We start from the raw sequence: 20645 nt of genomic DNA on the forward strand, positions 1-20645 counted from the left end.
CCAGAAATGTACCGGAGGAACCCAGAAAAATTACTATTTCCACCCCAAAATTACTAATTCCACCCCAATTGCTAAAGGGATACCCGTACATGATTAAGGGGGGGGGACACTTTTCTTCTCATAATTCAAATATTGGAAAAAGGCGGGAAAATATTTCTTCTCACTGGCAGTTGGGTCGATCGATTTTTGGAGGGGTTAGAGTTCGATTAAACCTCTGATTTTCAATGGGTATTTGTGATATGGATAGAGGAAGACATTTTGGGTGTTAGGATCGATCATAATTGGCTGGAATCATCACAATCAAGAAATCAGAAAGCACGTTCAAGAAATGAATATCACACGATCACATCAAATTTAGACGTGTACTCATGTGTTTGGAGAGTGTTGAATCAATTCTACAACATGTAAGATCATGTTTGGAGTGTTTATACATCATTTCAGCGCGTGAAGAGCTAATTAAAGGAAGAAAATATCCAAAAAATATTTTCTCTTTAAGCCGACTAAAGAGAGAATTATCTTGAGTTATGGCGTGATTAAATGAGGCTGAGGAGTATAAATAGATTTCTGGTATTACAGAGAATGGGTGTCGAGAGTTTGGGGTCGAGAGAAGGTCCAGAGAAGCAGAAATCAAGAGTTGATGAAACTCTGTTTCTGCTGCTGATGATGATGAAGAACACCAAGAACACGAAGAACAGACTCGCAAGAACAGTGGTTTATCAACAGTGTCTAAGACGCAGAGCCGTGGGTCGCAGTGCAGTCTAAACATCAACAACACTTGTGTTTTATCGTTCATTCTGTGACGCTTTTTGTGCGTCGCAGATTACAGTTTTACACCATTTTCTCCTTTTCTCTCCATTGTAAACACCATTTGAGCTATAAAAATATTTTTTGAGCGTGTTTTCATCATGAGGAGCTAAAACCCAACACTGGGACGACGGAGGAGGCTGAATTTCATCCTTGGGGTAATTTATTTTATTCTTTTTTATGACTTTTGCATTAATCTAAAATTGAAATATGATTTGAATTAATTGGTTGTTATTTAATTTGATGATGTATATTTAGCTTAGTTGTTTTGATACATCATGCTTAGGACTTACAATCGATGTTTTGAGAATCTATCTTGGCAAAATCAGAGTCTATGTTAATTTTATTGAGTTTTATTTGTCAAAGAATATATGAATGAACCCTGTGTAGTGAATTCGGCCAAATCCTTAGTCCCAGTACCTCTCGCCCATTGTTAATATTTTTGTATATATATTTTTATTAAATCTAAAAATTTCATTTCCTTCATAAGTCTTAAAACAACCCTTTTATCACTATCTACAACAACTTTGAAAACACAATCATTTTTGGCGCCGCCGACGCGGATTTGTGCTTAGGTAGAATTTTTAGGTTTTTTTTTTATTTCATTTGTTCTTTTTACGTTTCTTTCGGTGTGTCTTTGTATTACAGGTTTGAAGTTGGATACTAAAGACTTGGAATCAAAGCTTAAAGCCAAAAGAGAAGGAAAAAGACAAAGCAAAAAAAAAAAAAAAAAAAAGAAAGCGAAAGAAAAATTAAAAAAAAAAAGAGAGAGAGAATTTATTTTATTTTTTTTAGAGACATTCCATTTTTTTATAATTATTTTTTATTTTTTTTCTTTTCTTTTGCACTTTATTTGGACTTTGGACTTGGACAATTATTTTTTTTAAACCCTAAGGAAGGGTACATTAAATATAAAATTGTTTGCAGGGAAGGACGACGATTACAATATCGTCTCGGCCCTCGGGTTCGCACATGACATAGGAGTCGTGTCCCGAGTCGACTTCAGCGGTTCTTCGCCCGTCTGGTACGGGAGGTAAGCTTTCGAAACACCCGCGAATCCCCTGTCAGCGGGTTTATTGTATGCCTTAAGGTGAATATATGCTGAGGATTTGAATACGGTTGTTTTAATTTCCTAGTAAAGGGCAAGGCCTGGCCAAATTAAGATAAGGACTCGGATTTCATCATCGTTTCCTTCTTGCCCGCTTTAGGAAAACGAAACCAAACGCGAACCTAAGCTTAAAATTTTGACTAGAACGAGACCTATAGGGTAACGAGCTTAGTAGGAAAGTCGTTCGAAAAATATTGGTTACTCTTTTAGCATACTTCGAAGTTCATGATGGTTTCTGTGAGTTGAATGCGTGGCTGCGCCGCCTTGTGATAACGGTGAGGCCTTGGGTATCAAAGCTCCACTGAGCTTCCCTCGCCTCAATTCAACTTACTTTGACTCGGATTGATTCCAGAGGGGTTTGCTTAAATTGTAACGAATTCCTTTTCGAAGGATTAGAAGATGGTCTAGAAACAATCTAAGTGGAGCCATCATGCTTGTTGTTTGCTAGATTTTATAGGTTTGATTTGGTCGAGTCAGCCTTGTTTGTGATTGTGTAGAATTCCCTTGCAATTAAGAATGTCGAACTGGTATGATAGAAGCCAATACAATGATTATCGACCTGAATTTGAATATGGACATCATCCTTTTTATGACCATGTTGGGAATAGTGGTTGGGAACGCCATCCTTTGGAAGGATATGGGTCATACCCTGGTGAGCCCAATTACTATCCACACATGCATCAGTCTTACGAGCAAGAAGATACAGTACTAGTTCTTCGTCTCTAGAGGATACAATCAAACTTTTGAAAAGTAGTCCTTTTTATGATCCCTCTGTTCCTATTCCTCCTTTAGAAGAGTCCCTCAGGGAGTTAGCTGAGTCGACGCGTAAGTTAGCTGAGATGAATAGTGTAATTATAGACGAAAGAACTACAATAATGAGTGAACTTTCTATAGAGGAATCCCTCAAGCTGATGGCTGAGACGAACGAAAGACTTGCTCGAAATAATCTTACTTTCCAATATAGTGTTTCCAATAATACCCTTAAAAATGAGGATAATTATTTTCATAATCAAGATGACAAGGTTAGAATTGGTAGCATACTTTTTTGATGAGGTTCGATCTTTTCATGTTATTATGATGAGGATAGTGTTTGATGGAGAATCATACTTATGTAGGAATAGTGATCAGGAAATGGTTACTCCAATTGAGCTTTACAATGATAATATATTTCTAGTTCAAATCCCAAATAATTTTAATAATTATTCACCTATTCAAAAGGACGAGGATTTGACTAGAGATACCCTCGTTTTAGACGATGTAGTATTTCCTGTTTACAAAGCCGATAATGATTTAGAGGAACGAGTTTCTGAGAATAATGTTTTAGAGTCTAGCGATTTAGAAACAATAGTCTTAGACGAAGAAGATGAACTCGTAGAGATGAGTGAGGATGAACCTGACTTAGAAGAATCAATTGACCATTTCCAGGAATCTGATGACCTAGAAATTAGGGAAGTTGTGACTAGTCTTTCTAGAGACACAGAAAACTCTAAGTTTGGGGGTGATTATCATTCTCCATGTGCTTTAACTCTTAGAAAGTTCCCTCGTGTAGGACTTGACATTTATGCCTCAACCATATTACAAGATTATCTTCATACATGTTTTCCCGAACCTAATGATGTCCATAGAGAAGCTCAGTTGTTAGAAACCCATCCTCTGGTTGATGTGGTTAACCCAGGCTATGATACCAAGATTGACTTTGTTTTCCCACCAAAAACTTTTCTTCCAATTGTGGGAACATTGATTTTCAGATGTGTCGGATATTAAGTTTTGAGACTAAACCTAATTACTTTAGGATATTAGGGTCGACACATTTTCTTAAGAAGACCATTATTATGGTCAACTTTGTGAGTCAAATCTAATTGACTTAGAGGATCCCCAATTATTCAGGTTGTTGTTATGTGCTTCTAAGTTCTTAGTTGAGTTTTTCCAGACTCTAATACCTGAACCGGATCTTAGCTTTGAGGAAATCCAACCGATGAAAACCTTTTATTTAGACCCTTTTATAGACTGAACCTGCCACAACTAGATGTAGTTGTCTTAAGCAAGGGTATGTTCGGTATCTTTTGGTCTGTTGCAGTTTCCTTTCTTGTGGGTAACACTTTTTGATCCAGATGACCCACAGTTATTCCGGCTACTCTATATGATTCTACGTGGTGACTAATCCTTGAGTCTGGCTGAAGACTTTAAACTTAGCACTTCTTGGGAGGTAACCCAATATTCATGCGACACGGTAATATCTTTCCTTATCTCTTTTGCTTCAATGGTAACAGTTTCTCCTTGTTCATGCTTTTAATTTTATCTTTAGAACATGAGGACAATGTTAGATTTAAGTTTGGGGGTAGGGAGAAACTTTTTAGTTGCATTTTTGAAACTTCTAGCGTCACATGGTATCCGGTTAGCTAAGTTTACATACTGTTTCTCACCGAAAAGATAGAAATTGGAATGCTAGAGATAACAACTTATTGAGACATTAGAGAAAAAGACATTGAGATCCTTGAAATTCAGGAGAGAACTTGTTCCTTTTAGAGGGTAACCGTGATGGACCTAACCATACATGATGGAAAGGCAAGTAGGTCAGGGAAATGCCAGAAAGACAAAGCAACCTCACAATGTAGTCTTAGTTACTGGATTGCGACTCTCTCTCAGTAGAAACTTATCATCATCAACAAGCGAGCGACATCAAAATCTATGAAGAAAGTGAAGACGTTTTAGGTTTAGAAGCAACAATAGAGAGAATAATTCAAAAATCAAAGTTGAAGTTATAAGAGCAAATGATATAAGTTGTTAGAATCCATGATACCAAGACATCACAAGTTGCGAAGATCCAAGTTTTGAAAGTCCTTCTCTCATGGCCATGTAAATTTTTGTCTTGTAATTTTTTGTTCATCAAAAAAAAATAAAAAAAAAATGAAACATCATTACGTTCTTTTTGTTCAATAAGGCCATAGGGAAGAAGAAATTTATAAGTCAAGCAAGAAATCGAAGAGAAGAGTTAATTGTCAAGGTTCTATGAGGTTCGAGAGTTTATCATCAACAGTTGAAGACCGAAGAAGACGTTATTTCTACTGAGCACTGTGAGAGAGTCGAAGAAAGATGCATTTTGGTTGCTTTGTTAGTCTGCTTTCAATCTGGCACAAAATCTTTCTAGCACTGGTTTAACTCATCACACGTAATTAGTCCAGCTGTGTAGAGATGTCCCTCTCATTTTTATCTCTCTCCTAATCTTATCCAGCTGTAAAGCAGCAGACGCATCTTACAATGTTTATCTAGCTGTGTAGCGGATATCTCTTTATCTAGCAGTCGTGTGGATGTGTCTCCCCTTTTCTTCAGTCAGCTTTAGAGCTAACACCTTTAATTTCTCTGGCATTCTACTTACTTGGAGATAGGTTGAGAATATGTATGTCCTCATAGCTCTTTGGATACTTGTGACCAATTAGGAGTAATGGTTTTGTGGGCACACCTCTGGTAAACCCTCCCAAGATTAACTCGGTTTTATTTATTTTTTTATTAGTTTTGCTCGAGGACTAGCAAATAATAAGTTTGGGGGTATTTGATAGACACATTTATGTGTCTATTTTGTTTTCAATATTCTGTATTGTTAGACTCGATTAAGTACTTATTGTGTTATTTTGTGTTTTTGTAGATGTTTTTAGAGAAATAAGCCTTTGTGGCGAAATGAGCTCGAAAAGTAGCGTTTTACACCCCAGGATAATGTACCGGAGGCACCTCAGAAATGCACCGGAAGCGTCCCAGAAATGTACCGGAGGAACCCAAAAAAAATTACTATTTCCACCCCAAAATTACTATTTCCACCCAAATTGCTAAAGGGACACCCATACAGGATTAGGGGGAGGACACTTTTCTTCTCATAATTCAAATTTTGGAAAAAAGGCGGGAAAATATTTCTTCTCACTGGCAGTTGGGTCGATCGATTTTTGGAGGGGTTAGAGTTCGATTAAACCTCTGATTTTCAATGGGTATTTGTGATATGGATAGAGGAAGACATTTTGGGTGTTAGGATCGATCATAATTGGGCTGGAATCATCGCAATCAAGAAATCAGGAAGCACGTTCAAGAAATGAATATCACACGATCACATCAAATTTAGACGTGTACTCATGTGTTTGGAGAGTGTTGAATCAATTCTACAGCGTGTAACATCATGTTTGGAGTGTTTATACATCATTTCAGCACGTGGAGAGCTAATTAAAGGAAGAAAATATCCAAAAAATATTTTCTCTTTAAGCCGAGTAAAGAGAGAATTATCTTGAGTTATGGCGTGATTAAATGAGGCTGAGGAGTATAAATAGATTTCTGGTATCACAGAGAATGGGTGTCGAGAGTTTGGGGTCGAGAGAAGGTCCAGAGAAGCAGAAATCAAGAGTTGATGAAACTCTGTTTCTGCTGATGCTGATGAAGAACACCAAGAACACGAAGAACAGACTCGCAAGAACAGTGGTTTATCAACAGTGTCTAAGACGCACAGCCGTGGGTCGCAGTGCAGTCTAAACATCAGCAGCACTTGTGTTTTATCGTTCATTCTGTGACGCTTTTTGTGCGTCGCAGATTACAGTTTTACACTATTTTCTCCTTTTCTCTCCATTATAAACACCATTTGAGCTATAAAAATATATTTTGAGCGTGTTTTCATCATGAGGAGATAAAACCCAACACTGGGACGACGGAAGAGGCTGAATTTCATCCTTGGGGTAATTTATTTTATTCTTTTTTATGACTTTTGCATTAATCTAAAAGTGAAATATGATTTGAATTAATTGGTTGTTATTTAATTTGATGATGTATGCTTAGCTTAGTTGTTTTGATACATCATGCTTAGGACTTACAATCGATGTTTTGAGAATCTATCTTGGCAAAATCAGAGTCTATGTTAATTTTATTGAGTTTTATTTGTCAAAGAATATATGAATGAACCCTGTGTAGTGAATTCGGCCAAATCCTTAGTCCCAGTACCTCTCGCCCATTGTTAATATTTTTGTATATATATTTAATTTTATCAAATATTTAAATTTAATCTTCACAAATCCGAGAGTTTGAACCTCATTACTACAACAACAAAAAAAAACTTAATCAGTTTTAATTATTTTTGTTATTTTTTTAATGCAGATATTCAGGTCATCAGTTGGATTTCTTAAAGAACTTCAGGTATAACTTCTGATATTATTTGATTCGATATGATATTAAATTTAGTTGCTTTGTTCTTGTTTCTTGGATGATTTTTACTTTTATTTTTATATAATAGGATTTCTCTTTAGATGCTAACTGTTAAATAAATTTGTATATGTTTGATGTTTGTTATATTGTTTTCTATGGTTTGAGAATCTTGAAATCTGGCTTTTCAAATTTTGCTTTGATCTGTGTATTGTCTATTATCTTGATGTTCTTAGAATTAGGATCTTTTATATATTCTTATAGTTGAATTTGGATTTTGAGATTGTGATGAAGCTGAGTTTTTTTGCATAGGTCATGGCAATCATTTTTTGCATCTGAGTTTTTCAATTTAATGTTCAAGTTAACGACCTAAATATAGGGTCGTGAAGCTTTATGTTTGGACATTATGTTATTGAGGTCCTTTGGTTGTGAAGCTTTATGTCATGACTGTCTAAACTTTGTGTTTTATATTGAGGTCGTTAATGTTCAATTTATGGTATTGTGTTTTAGTAGTATCTAGAAGGATAATGTCTAAATTTTATTTGTGTTCTACAACTCAAATTTTAATGTTCAAGGATAATATCAGTCTTTGATATTGGTGTTGATGATTAAGATGTATCTAAAAGGATAATGTCTAAATTTTGTTGTGGACCAGTTTGATCATCTATTTGCATATGTAGCTATATTTGATTCCCTATAAGCTTGTGTATTGCATATGATTTCTGATATGGATGTATGTGGCTTAAGAGATACTTAATATGTTTTTTTTATTAGATAACTATGGCTAGGGGTCCTAGAAGTAGCAACAGATCTCGCAGTTCTACAACTCCTAGCACAAATTTAGCATCTACTTGGTGTCCTTTGGTTGATACACGAAGATCTACATCAAATGATGGTTTAGGCAGTCATGGAAGTCCATCTGCAAGTAATGGGCATAGGTATCTTCCATCGTCCGAGGGTGAGCATTCTCCTGGTCAGGGGAGTCCATTGTATGGGGGTGAGCCATGGCCTGAGGCTTTACAGCGGACAAACACCGATAGTGAAGCTGACAATAATGAAGAAAGCGTAATTGGTAATGCAACGAGTTGTTTTCTTTTACTTCCCTTAATATATCAAGCTTTGTAGAACCTCTAATTATTTTTGTATTGTTTTGTGTAGGTGATCAACGTATTCCAATTGCATTCAATGACAATAGACAACCTATAGGCCCTACCCGTAGGACATTTTCCACCAAACTTGGAAAGATAACTAGAAATCTTGTCTCACCAGGTTATGTAACTTGGAAGAATGTCTCGCCGCCAGTAAAGGAATCGATATGGAAGAGTATTACTAATGACTACATGGTTCCTGAAGTTGTCAAGGACAAAGTACTTAAAAGGGCACATAAGGCATGGAAGAATACAAAGACACTTGCTAGAGATTCTAACTTGGTGGTTGATGATACTTCTTACTTCTGCATTGTGCAAAAGATACTTGAACTCGATTATGAAGATTTCACAGAAGTGGTTTTTTTATGTAATTGGGTTCGAGTGGAAGACAAAAAACATGGATCGTATGTGGATGCAGAGATCAATTTGAGGTTCGTTAACTTCGAAAGGTTTACGAGCAAGTCTAAAGATGTCGACGAACTATTCATCCATGCTTCTCAATCTAGCCAAGTTTTTTATTGCGGCGATGAGATTAGGAAACATTGGCATCTTGTTTTAGAATCTCTCAAATGACCACGCGTAAATGTGAATGCTTATGAAGATCCTTATGTGTTTACTGCATCTGCGAATCAAGCTCCATTAATTTCAAAATCTGTAGCTGACAATAAGTATTGGAATGGAGATCAGGTAATAATTTTTGACTGAATACTTGAATTTTGCTTTTTTCTCTTTTTTTCTATGTACATGGAGAGCTGAACACATGGTCTTCTTCATGTTATCAGGAAACAAGCTAAAACCGAGGATTGCAGCGTGTCATTCAGGTATATATCTTCTTTACAAGTTAATGATCACCATTCTATGATTGTTGATTGCAGCAGCTCCTTGATTTTTTTTGTCATCACCAGTTTAAGTTAATGAGCACCATACTCTTTTTCTTTAACATCATCAGCTCTTAAAGAATTGCTTGTTTGTGAGAACCAGTCATACTATGCTGTCAGAACTTTGTTTTTAAACTTCTAATGCCCGAACTTATTTTGCCGCAGGTATACTATATCGATCAGTTGGCGGAGCAGTTCATCTTTATATTGGTTTTAATATATTTTCATTATTTGTAGGTTGGTTTCCACCTATTATAAGAAAATACATCTGTAAGAACTTAAATTGGTGTAAATTCAGTAGTTGTGCAGAGCTTTTTGGGGTTTTGACCTAAGTGTCAGCTCAATTCACATGTGAATTCAGTTAATATGGTACAACAAATTTTAAATTTGAATTTAATGGTGAATGTTTTGATATATTAGTGTATGAAATATGTTTTTAATTTGAATTTAATGAGTTTCTAATCTTCAGTCAGAAATGAGTCGAAGGATTCAGATGAATCAGATTTTCTGATATAGGTTCAGTCAGAAATACCAGTTAGACTGCGATTCAGACGAATCAGCGAATCAGCTTTTTTGAAATTATTCAGACCCATATTACTGTAGATTAGCTTTTATAGTTTTTATATTGAATTAATGAAACGTTTGTGTATGTTAGTACTTATTGTGAGTCTATTGAACTAAGTCGTAATTCAAAAAATTAAAGGAATCTCAGAAACAGTCGTTTTGAGAAATAATACTACAATTCTAGGGCCCCCAGAAGCCGTCGTTTTTAGTGATGTTAAGTCCTTTTCTGGCAGACTTATTTTTTTGATTTTCCACTAATGACAAGTGCCTACGGTATGAAAAATAAGAACTCCAAACTATAGGTCACTCCTGAAACAGTTTTTTGAAAATCCTAATCCAATCGAATATGCGTATTCATGCAATAAAAACTAATGAAATAAGATGGGTTTTTTTATTTTTACCTTGTTGAAGTCATTTCGGGTTGATTAACTCTTCATCTTCATCATTTGGTATTCCACGTGATGGATTTTAACTGGTTGATTCTTACGATTCTTGTTTCTCTTAGAATCATCAGTACGTTCCATAATCTTTATAGAGGTTCTAATCGACGATGAATAATTTTGATAATCGACGATTAATGGAAAAAGAAGTGATGGAGAGCGATGTGGGAGAAGAAGAGGGTGAGGCGATGGATGTGAAGGAATAGAATGAAACTGATTTTGGTTTCTTTGGTATAGGTTTATGTATTTAAGGGATGAAGGATATTTTAGTATATTTGAATATGGTTTAGGTCCCCCTTTATCCCCTTTTGGGACACTAGAATCTTTAGGAGTCCTCAAAACTCAAATCTTGGAACCCTTATAATAGGTTTCGAAAGAAATGGTAACAGATTCGGATTAAAAACTCAAGTTGGTTGAAGCTCTGGATGGCGCACCTAAAATGTATTGGGGCTCAACTGACTTTGCCAGACTAGAAACAGTCAAGCAAAGCCGTAATTACAAGTGAGGGCTCCTAAAGATTCTAGGGCTCCTGAACCCTGAAACAGTCAAGCAAAGCCGTAATTACAAGTGAAAATGGTGGAAAACAAAGAGATTTAATAGCAAAATGAAAAGTTTTTAATATTATTATCAAGATTCCATTATTTATGCATTGTTTGTTGCTGGAATGTGAAGGCATCTAGCTAAATGGAGATGTGGCCATTATGGCTAGCATCTTTTGTTAACAACTCTAGCTCTATGTCTTCTCTTGAAAACATCTTGTCTAAATCTCTTAGTCTCATTTTGTATTTCCATGAATGGTTTACTCTCTATGCCTTGTTTTTCTCTTTCTAGCATTTTTTGCCTCTTCGTTACAGCCATAGCTGCCGCTGCTTTGTTCTCTCTCTCCTGCCTTGTTGCCTCTTCCTGTTGCATCTCTCATGTCAGTCGACGATGATTTTTAGGCATTATATATAAATTTACAAGGCTATCAATTACTGAAATGCACCTGAAGATTTCGTATGAGAGTGTCGAGGGATTTGATTTTCCTATGTGGCCAACGAGGTATACCGAGTTCCCTGCATTTCCTCTTGAGCACAGTGAGTCCAACCTTCAGATTTCTTGAAGCTTCTGCTATTGGAAGGTCGAAGTATTTTGCAAGATCGGCTAAAGCAATTCTAGCTATGTGGTCTGTTGCTGCCCTCTTTTTGTTATTCTTCACTACAGCGTCTGCAGTCTTGCATTCAAACAATAAGAAGATGAACGATTGTAAAATACACGAAATGACCAAACATACAACAATTACTCTCGTAAAAGGTATCAGATATAAAATTCAACCATGCTTTGTAGTGTCGTATGACTTTAGTCCTATTTAAGTAATTTAGATTCCAGTGGGAGATTAAATGTTATAATGGATAAAAGATTGAACTACTAGGAAACTTTTCCAACCTGATTCAAGTTTGTCACTTTGTTGAAGATTTTCCGGCATTCTTGATTCAGTGATGGGATGAGGAAGACAGTTAAGATCTTGACCAAGCATGGCTAATACTCTAGCAGAGTGATGGAACTTATCTTTGCTTTCTTCAGCCATGTCCATTTTTCCAAGTACTGATGTCTCAATGTTTTCTTCTCCACAACTCAAGCTGAAAACCTTTTCGAGATCATTAGCCGGTGCTGGGATAGCTCGTAACTTGGGTAACTGAAAAAGAAACACAATATTTGGTAAAGATTTTTTTTTACCGCAGATAGAATATGCCAATCAAATCTAGCTAGCTATGAGATATTAACATAATCCGACTGAAAACGAATAGTGAATCAATTGTTCTTGAATTTTGAAATGCCACAATATTAACTTTATCTCTAGCCAATGTTCCAAAGCTTCAAACAAGCCATTCATCCATTGTGTCAGCACCTTAACTAGAAGATGAACCTTGCCTTGTTTCGCTTTACAGTGTTTACCAATGTGCAATGCACGTGCGCATGACGAGCACTTGTAATTATCAACTAGGACAAAAGAACAAATTCTACCAAAAAGTGGTTTAGGCTTACTAAGAATAAAACAAAATAAGCCAACTATATCAGAAACAACTTAACTAACTTCTTCAAAACCTTCAAGAAGGGTTTGGGTAAACACATGCAAATACAATGGTGACAATTTGTGAACTTCTTATAATACAAAAACGTTGATTATCAAATAAAAACAGAGTTCTTCTAACCCAGACAATGATCTAAGCATTCTTTATGAACAAAACAAAGTAAGTTAACTGCATATGTTTATGATGACAGGATCACTTTGAACTTTATATCACACATGAAAGTGAAATTAAAAAGAAATAAAAGAAAAAGGGGTACCTGAAATAACTAGTGCAGTATGAATGGAGAAAGCTACAAGACTACAAGTGGATAATTGGCATGGAACACAAAAATGCGAAACCAATGTCCAGTTTCTTGCCCTTCAATTAGTTTCGATTCTTCAACTCTTGACAATTTGAGCGTAGTGGATGGTGATGAGCTACAACTATCTCTGCATAAGAACAAGCTGAGAACATAAATTCTCTTGATTTCTGCACTCTTTATCTTTCCCATCCTCAAAATTCATTAAAATGAACACTTCTTATATGATAAAAGAAAATATTCATACAACCAGATAGACAAATGAAAATCTAAATTCTCCAGATGAGTGAAAAGAAAATAAGCAAAAAATCAATCAGAGAACAAAAACTAGAGGACAATTGAGATTGTAACATACCTTCATTTAAGACTTTCTTGAAAACTGCAAGTGAGGTTAGAAGTGAGTCATTTCAAGAAGAAGTTGAAGAAACTGAGAAATTCTGAGAAGTAAATAGAAGAAGTAGAAAAGAAGAAAAAGAGTTGAGAGGATTTGTTCTGGTGATATTAACAAAGAGAAAAGGGTATAATTGTGAACATGTCTAATGATTAAAAGCAGTGATTCAGTTAAGAAATTTGTTTGTTTTGCACAACAAAAAATTGACATCCTCCTTGGCCAATGTCATCCTCATTCTTCCACCCGCTGAATTACCTTGAGATTAAACTATTTAGAGCTGGTGAAGCTCATCCGACGGTTGAAATTGGACATATGCACATTTTGGTTTCCTCGGGAGTACACAAGCCCCAGCTCAAGAATCCTAGGTTACACCATTGAGTGGATTCCATAGTAAAAATTTCCTCACGATAATACCCCTAAACAAGAGCGCCGATATCAGCAGATATGAACAAACAGTTGAGGGCATTCTTGTCAAATCAAAAAGTAAGATCTGACACAGTCCCGCATGTTGGAGAAGTGTCATCAAATCATAACACACATTTAGAACCCAGCAAACCGCTGTAATAATCAGTAGTAAAATATTCAGAAAGTAACTGTACAAAATTTTCTCTTTAAAACTAAAACCATGTCATTGTTGGTTACAAATGAGATTTTCGTTTATTCTATCTAAAAAATAGGGTAAAAATGATTTAATTGAATCTGTACAAAACTGCCATTACAAGAAAAAAATTGATCAAAAATGAACTAATCTAACCTCAGAGTTGTAATGCCAAATCCGGCTGGGGTGAATCACCTCGTATGTTTGGATTAGGGGAGCTCGGTAACTGGAACATCACGTTCAAGTCTGGTGGAACAGAAATTTGTTTCTGCTGTTGTTGTAGGGCCGACGTTGATGATCCTATTCCCCTCCAATTTGGATGCATTTGAATCATTCCAGTGTTTCCTGACACTGCTGATGCCTCGTTGTGGTGGGTACCAGATAAAGACATACTGAAATTCATTGGACTAGCAGACCCTGATGGTGCTAAAAACCTATGCTCTTCAGATTCAAAATGGTTCATAGCCACTGAATGAGCCAAGTTGTTGCTTCCGGAAAGTACATCTGGTATTCGTGCAGAACCCTCCGAACTAAAGTGCCCAGTTTGCCAATGGTTTGCCACCTGATTGGCAGGGTTATATCCGAACCCACCGGTAAAACCATTCAAATTAGGAGTAAGCTTAGCTGGATTTTGACGAATCTGGAAGTGAGGATGTTTAATCCCGGAACTGCTGCTACTGTTCATTGAATCGTACCCAGTTTGAGGTCCTTTCACAGTGGACATCTGATGCTCAATAATTGATTCAGGTGCCTTGTTCATAAATATCGAAGAAGGGACAGAAGTAGATGACGAAGGGAAACTTCTGATCAGATGCATATCAGACCTCAACCTATCTGAAAATTCATGATTATCCAACAATTTAGCACCTTTCACTTCCATTGGAGAAGTAGTAGCAGATGGTGAGAATTGCGGCACAGAAAACAGTTGTTGTTGAGGATGTGGTGGTGGCCGTTGGGGTGAACACGTTGACTGAGGCATCTGTAGATGTGGTGGAACAACCTCTTTTTCTTCAACCCAGCCAGGGCCAAAGTTGGTTCCTGGAGGCAGAGTCCTTGAAATCTTCTTAGCAGCTACTTTCCATGCAGTAGGCCCAAGATTCGCAGCAAATTTAGCCATGCTTTCTGCATACCCACGCTCCACATGAAGCCCCACCTGATCCAGGGTAATGTACTTTTAAGACAAATCCTTGAAATAAACATTAGCAGGCAACTATAGTTTCATTGTGACACCCACTGGGAAATATGCTAGATCAAATTTGAGGTGAAAAGACACTTCAATTATCCAAGTATGCATACTAGGAAGTCTAAAACTTAAAACACACAAGATGCTGAAAACACTTACATTCATTAACTGTTTCTCTTCATCATCTATGATGGTAAAAATTGAAGGCTCTGGTTGCAGAAAATACGTGTTGCGACGATTTTCATCTAGGATGATTTGCTTTTTTCCAATCTTCATTGACATTGCCTTGAATGTCATACCTGTGGACAGAATAAAACTAACTTAGAAACTGAAGCAGGGCCGCAGAAGACCTAAAAGGTAGATAAAGAACAGAAATTCAAACAAAATAAACAGTAATGAGTTTAATTTCAAACCTGAAAAATCGTCATTTCTATCCCACTTACGCTCTGTCGACCAACTAGCCTCCTTATATCGAGTCTTTGCCGGTGTATCATTAGCAATGGATACAGGCCCTTTCCTTAGATTATACGAGTTTGAGAAAATGCTATTATCTACTCCTGTTGCTAGAGCTGCATCTGAAAAGATTTCAGGCTTTTTCAGATGCTTTGGTGGCCTACCTCTTCTTACTACTCTTGGTTGTGCTTCAGGACCAGTATTATCTTGCCTTAAGTTCTCAAAATCCTTTTTTGCCAGCTCATTTATCGATCTTGCCTGGAAACAGACAATCATATATTGAGCGCGGGGCAAAAGAAACATAAATTGACTTTCAAGAATTAGTAGAATGTCAGCGATACCTGTCGGAAGTAGATGGTATCTGGTGCATTATATTCCATTGCATTTGAACAGATCAAAAAGACATCTTTCTGCAAGAAAGTATGAGGAAATAAATTTCAAGAAACCCATAAACAGTATCACTCACTCAGTATATACTTCAAAGAAAAGCTTCCTGCATCGTAGAATAACACAAGGAGGGGGGAACACAACGACGACATAAAAATAAAAATAAATTGAGCGCATAACGAACTAGGGCCGAACAAAATTATGGTGATCAACACCAACGACTTTCAATTGGATTGAAGTAGCCATAAATTTAACATTCACCACATACAATGAGATGCTAACAAAATCTAGCTGCAGCAAATACGTTTGTTTTCTACTCATAAACCTACAGCAATATCATTGGAGAGCCACTGACAGATGAAAAGGAGAACAGAAGGAATCAAGATAAACAGTTGGTTTCAAACTAGATTATGATAATTCTCTCTGTTCAGAAACAAATCGCTAAATCAAATAAATCACAATTTTCTTTAATAGAGCCAAGCCAGAATCCGATATTCTATAGCAATCACTGCCCTAGATGATCATAACACTAAATAAGTAAATAACTAGTCACTGAATTGCAAAACCAACTCTATCAATACTGAAAGAATGAAAAGTAGGAGAAACCGATTCAGACAGAAAATTCACAACCACCGAAAGACTTCAGTGACTGGAATGTAAGAACTGTATATAACAAACCTCGAATTGCTCTAATGAAGCATATGCCCCGACATCCAACTTTTTTCTAACAGTTCCAAAATCCATTGGATGCTGTATAATCTCGAAATAATCTGGTAGCTGTTCAAGGAAACAGAACAGAAAATCCTCATCAAATTAATCAGAAATCAAATAGCATTGCAAGAACAGAACTGTATTCATTGTTGAAAATCAAAGCACCTCTTCTGGATCCACAGGTTCCGAGAATACACTGTAAGTGTCTTTCCTGCATTAAAAAAGACAGAAAAAGAAAACCATTAACATCAAAATCCTACATATCATTAAGTGGGAAAATTAAAAACAAAAGTAAAGCGGAATGTTGAAGAAGCTAAAACACACACTTTTGAAGCCTGTCCAAGATGACAAACAACAACTTTTTGTCTGGTAAAGGTGTTGTGGGTCCTGATTCCAAAGGTAATCCTGCTAATAAACATCATAAACAGAAAATCAGAAAACATTATTCAATCAATAAAAAATCCAGCTTCAGATGTTAATAACTTACCCTGATGAGTATTACTTGTTGAGTTGAAGTTGAAATCGTGTCTCTCTCCCTGCAAAAAAATATACAAAAATATTAATTAAAAACACTTGTTGAGCTAGGATTAGTAATTTTACATGAAACCCAAAATGGGTTTGAAATAGTAGAACTGAAAGTACAGATATAAAATCAGAGTAAAAAGAAAGAAGAAGAAAAAAAAGGTGGGAAATTTGAGAGAAAGATAAGACAAATACAAACTTTTCCTCCAGACAAGATAGTTTAATATTTAGGTATCTTGATTAAATGCAATCCAGAATAAATAAAATAAAATAAAATAAAATAACCAAAGTCCATCTACAAATATTGGTCAAATACGATCTCCAAAATCCATCTACAAATATTCTTTCAGACAACGATAGTGTCCATAAAAATTCTCATATAAATTTGGCGCCGTTAAAACATTCAACAAAAACCCTAGATCTATAAAAATACCCAATTCCACAGATACCAATTTAAGAAAATTAAACCCACCGTTTGATCAAAAAATTGAGCAGATCCATCTCCAACAACATCATTGATCTTTCTTTTCTTATATGGATTCTCTCCATTCCCATCATCCAACAATAAATTCGATTCCGAATTATGAGAATTAGTATTCAAAAATGGACTTTGATGTTGTTGTGAATTCTGTAATTTAACAACAAATTGCAATTTCTTTTCTTTCCTGTTCCCATTAGCGTCCACCTCATCATCTTCATCACCACCATTATTACAATTAGAATTGGGGATATTTCCAAAAAAATTAGGGTTTCTTTTCTGTAATTCTTGTTGTTCTTGCTGTTGCTGAAGAAGTTTTCTTTTTTGGAGATCTAATAAAGAAGGTCTTCCTTTCTTCTTCTTCGGCTTCTCTTCCACTATCTTACCCATTTGATTTTTTGATTGTATTCAATAGTATTATCTTTGTGGTTGTGCTCTCTCCGCCTCCCTCTTCTCTCTCTCTCTAAGAAGAAACAGGGTAATTTTTTTTTGTTTATTTTATATTTTGGGGTTTGTGCAAGCGTTCCGTTACCCTAGTTACCTGTACAACATAAAACCGTACTCCTCCACCGATTTATTTAGTCGCACGGAATTTTTTAATTTATGATACAGATGTTTATGACTGTCCGATCATAAATCTGATGAGGAAAATGAAAAAGGTAATCATGCGACTAATGATTAGGGTGAATTTCTGGATGGACCCACAGTAAAGCGATGATTATTCTTTGTTGTACTGATCGTACTGTTTTATTGCTGTGAGTGTGTGACAAGTGGAGACGTACACTGCTCAGCTGCAGTTTTTGTTTTTATTATTCTGAAAAATAAAAAAGTAAACAAAAGAAGAAAGAAAAGAATCAGAAATCCAGGGATCGATAACTTTGTTTCTATTTATTAAAATAGAAAAGAAACTGATTTAATGAATCATCTAATGGCTAGATCAAGCCAATTGATGTTGATTAAGGAGTTCAATTACTAAGTTTAGTTTACTGATTTCATTGAATTGAAATCCACTAGATTGTGAATTTTGTGAATTGATCTAGCAATTCAATGTGTATAGTGGTGTTTATATGGCAAGCTCATCCACGCTATCCACTACTTCTCTTGTTAAACAGAGATGAATTTCATGACAGGTACTAAAGTTTTATTTTTTATATTTTTTATAATTTGGCTTTGGTTTTTTGTTATGGGGTTTTGTTGTTAGGGAATTTATGGTGTTATAGAAATGGGTTTTTGTTGATTGTAGACCTACTAAACCAATATCATGGTGGGAAGGTGATGAAATAGTGGGTGGAAAAGATGAATTGGCAGGGGGGACATGGTTAGCTTGTTCAAGAAAAGGTAAATTAGGGTTTCTTACTAATGTCATGGAACCTCCACCATATCCTGAGAGGAAAAGCAGAGGAGGATTGATTATGAAATTTTTAGAGGTAACAAAATTGTTTTGGTTACTTAACCCCCGAATAAGCCAGTACTTGTTTGTTTTAATTTCTCAATGAATGATACCCAACAATTCCAGTTTTAGTACTACTGCTGATGTTTTCTGATTGCTGCATTATCTTTTCAGTTTGATTCCCACGACCCACTATGTTTAATGCTTCTAGTTTGTTATAGGAACCTCTTGTGATATCTCTTAGTTTTATGTTTTCAATCAATGATGATTCGGTAAAGGAGAAAAAAGCAATGTTTGGTTACTTTGCTTTCCGACCTTAGTGCCTAAAAGGCTGATTACTAGTTGCAGTGTATGTTCAGCTTTTGATTATCAACTCATTCTAAGCAGTTGGTTTTACTATGGGATTCTTATTTTATTGATTGCTATTGCAGAGTGATAAAAGTCCCGAGGAATTTGCTAATGAAGTGATAAAGGAGGCAGATGAGTATAATGGGTTTAATCTGGTACTAGCAGACATCCATTCCAAAGTCATGGTATATGTCACCAACAGGCCTAAAGCAGTGCGTGTTTCTGTTCAAGTGGTTTCACCTGGTATACATGTGCTTTCAAATGCACAATTAGACTCTCCCTGGTTTAAGGTAAGATAACATGTCCTATTGCTTAACTGAAAACTACAATGCCATCAGTACAATTGTTTCTGAAACCTGGCCCAGATTTGCAGAAGTTAACCAATCAAAGAGCCTGTTGTCGATACGATATACTTCAGTTCTCGAACGAAAAGCATCATGTGTGACTGATTGTTGTTTTCATTTTGGATAATGTGTTGTGTGCACTAGAATTCAATCCGTTGTTGCAACTTCTAACAATTTGTTCAACCTCATTTCAGACTGAACGTTTGGGGCAAAACTTCAAAGAACTACTTGATAAACATAGTGAACGCGGTGGTGAGGTTCAGTTGAAAGAGATGGTGAAAGAACTGATGAGGGACACTGTTAGAGCAGAAAGTAGTAGGTTACCTGGCATACGTCGTCCCGAATATGAACTCCCAGCAAGCTCTATATTCGTCGAATGTGATACCCCAATGGTAAAATAAATCTCTTAAAGCTCAAATTGGAGTACAAAAAATTTGTTGCTCACTACTCGAAGTCAACATTTTGAGAACGCCTTCTTTGATGTGTAGGGCCGCTACGGGACTAGAAGCACGGCTGCTTTGTCTGTGACAGCAACTGGTAACATAAGCATTTATGAAGAATATCTTGAGAAGGAAACATGGAAGGTACAGACAGTGGAGTACCAGATAGAGAATGTAAAAGGAGCCAAGAATGTAAAAGGAGCCAAGCTGCCAAAGTAGTTGACAGCAGTCTCGAGACATCTGCCTCTTCCTTGACTACTTGAACTAGACATGATTTCTAACTCTAGTGGTGTTTCCATGGTCTGGTTAAACTTAGGTTCTTGTAACATATTTGTTGTATTCTCTGTATTCTATAGTCATAGATCATCTGGATTCTGGACAAAATTTGTTGTATTTTTAATTTGACGTCTCTCTTCTTGAGAGAGGAAAAGCAATAAAAGAATTCTTGCCATATTGTGAAGTGTAATGCATATATGTTGGTCTTAATCCAAGGGTAGGGTACATGAGAAAAAATGAGAACAACAACTTCCCAACGAACTTCCCCAGCTGCTGAGATCTTCATTCCTCATCTCCGAGGAACATTAGATCCTACAGGCTGACCTTAAAATGGTAAAAATCATGGACTGAAAGAAAGAAAAAGAAAAAAAAAAAAAGGAATGTCGGGTTTGGCAATGTTTGCATCTCGATCCTAGAAGCAATTATCGTTTCGTCAATCTTGGCAAAGTGAAATCAACAACAGTGATTGCACATAAAAAAAATGGACTAAAAGAGTCTCCCCACTTAGTGATTAGTGAATCCTGGCGTCAAACCGCTGCATAATCCAAGCCATGGTATATCTCGTCCCTTTGCCTCCGAAGTTGCCATAAACTAGCTTCAGTTTACTTCTTTTGGAGAAAACACAAGTAAGAAATAACCTCTT

The 20645-nt window shown here is 36.2% G+C and overlaps 3 protein-coding genes across 4 annotated transcripts; 1 reads left to right on the top strand and 2 right to left on the bottom strand.

The window, feature by feature from the left end:
• Positions 1-10748: 10748 nt before the first annotated feature.
• LOC113298689 (protein RKD5-like) lies at positions 10749-13260 on the bottom strand. Its single transcript, XM_026547501.1, has 5 exons — positions 12837-13260; positions 12440-12611; positions 11537-11786; positions 11097-11317; positions 10749-11014 (listed from the first exon to the last, which is right to left on the bottom strand). Exons 3-5 carry the CDS (start codon positions 11682-11684, stop codon positions 10817-10819), a joined length of 567 nt encoding a protein of 188 aa, XP_026403286.1. The 5' UTR covers positions 11685-11786; positions 12440-12611; positions 12837-13260; the 3' UTR covers positions 10749-10816.
• A 54-nt stretch (positions 13261-13314) lies between these two features.
• Positions 13315-17633, bottom strand: LOC113298670. Of its 2 annotated transcripts, XM_026547477.1 has the most exons (10): positions 17199-17633; positions 16692-16740; positions 16531-16612; positions 16370-16415; positions 16172-16270; positions 15448-15516; positions 15067-15364; positions 14813-14952; positions 13627-14623; positions 13315-13430 (listed from the first exon to the last, which is right to left on the bottom strand). In XM_026547477.1, exons 1-9 carry the CDS (start codon positions 17592-17594, stop codon positions 13628-13630), a joined length of 2175 nt encoding a protein of 724 aa, XP_026403262.1. In that variant the 5' UTR covers positions 17595-17633; the 3' UTR covers positions 13315-13430; position 13627. The 2 variants fall into 2 exon arrangements, with proteins under 2 accessions (XP_026403262.1, XP_026403254.1); XM_026547469.1 differs by lacking the exon at positions 13315-13430 and having other exon boundaries at positions 13461-14623.
• Positions 17634-17766: 133 nt separating this feature from the next.
• LOC113298680 (transport and Golgi organization 2 homolog) lies at positions 17767-20177 on the top strand. Its single transcript, XM_026547490.1, has 5 exons — positions 17767-18334; positions 18448-18631; positions 19026-19232; positions 19481-19678; positions 19775-20177. The coding sequence occupies exons 1-5, from the start codon at positions 18252-18254 to the stop codon at positions 19943-19945; spliced, it is 843 nt and encodes a 280-aa protein (XP_026403275.1). The 5' UTR covers positions 17767-18251; the 3' UTR covers positions 19946-20177.
• Positions 20178-20645: the final 468 nt, after the last annotated feature.

This window comes from Papaver somniferum, chromosome 1 (assembly GCF_003573695.1).
Source record: "Papaver somniferum cultivar HN1 chromosome 1, ASM357369v1, whole genome shotgun sequence".
Taxonomy (NCBI): domain Eukaryota; kingdom Viridiplantae; phylum Streptophyta; class Magnoliopsida; order Ranunculales; family Papaveraceae; genus Papaver; species Papaver somniferum.

What these genes read in the sequence shown, in the direction of transcription:
- LOC113298680 (XM_026547490.1), top strand. Translation starts at nt 18,252, where the DNA reads ATGTGTATAGTGGTGTTTATATGGCAAGCTCATCCACGCTATCCACTA. An exon ending in TAGACTCTCCCTGGTTTAAG is followed by an intron (nt 19,233 to 19,480) that starts GTAAGATAACAT and finishes ACCTCATTTCAG; the next exon opens with ACTGAACGTTTGGGGCAAAA. An exon ending in TCGAATGTGATACCCCAATG is followed by an intron (nt 19,679 to 19,774) that starts GTAAAATAAATC and finishes TTTGATGTGTAG; the next exon opens with GGCCGCTACGGGACTAGAAG.
- LOC113298689 (XM_026547501.1), bottom strand. Translation starts at nt 11,684, where the DNA reads ATGGACATGGCTGAAGAAAGCAAAGATAAGTTCCATCACTCTGCTAGA. An exon ending in AAGTGACAAACTTGAATCAG is followed by an intron (nt 11,318 to 11,536) that starts GTTGGAAAAGTT and finishes GCAAGACTGCAG; the next exon opens with ACGCTGTAGTGAAGAATAAC. An exon ending in CTCTCATACGAAATCTTCAG is followed by an intron (nt 11,015 to 11,096) that starts GTGCATTTCAGT and finishes GAGATGCAACAG; the next exon opens with GAAGAGGCAACAAGGCAGGA.
- LOC113298670 (XM_026547477.1), bottom strand. Translation starts at nt 17,594, where the DNA reads ATGGGTAAGATAGTGGAAGAGAAGCCGAAGAAGAAGAAAGGAAGACCT. An exon ending in CTCAATTTTTTGATCAAACG is followed by an intron (nt 16,741 to 17,198) that starts GTGGGTTTAATT and finishes ATTTTTTTGCAG; the next exon opens with GGAGAGAGACACGATTTCAA. An exon ending in ATACCATCTACTTCCGACAG is followed by an intron (nt 15,365 to 15,447) that starts GTATCGCTGACA and finishes GTCTGTTTCCAG; the next exon opens with GCAAGATCGATAAATGAGCT.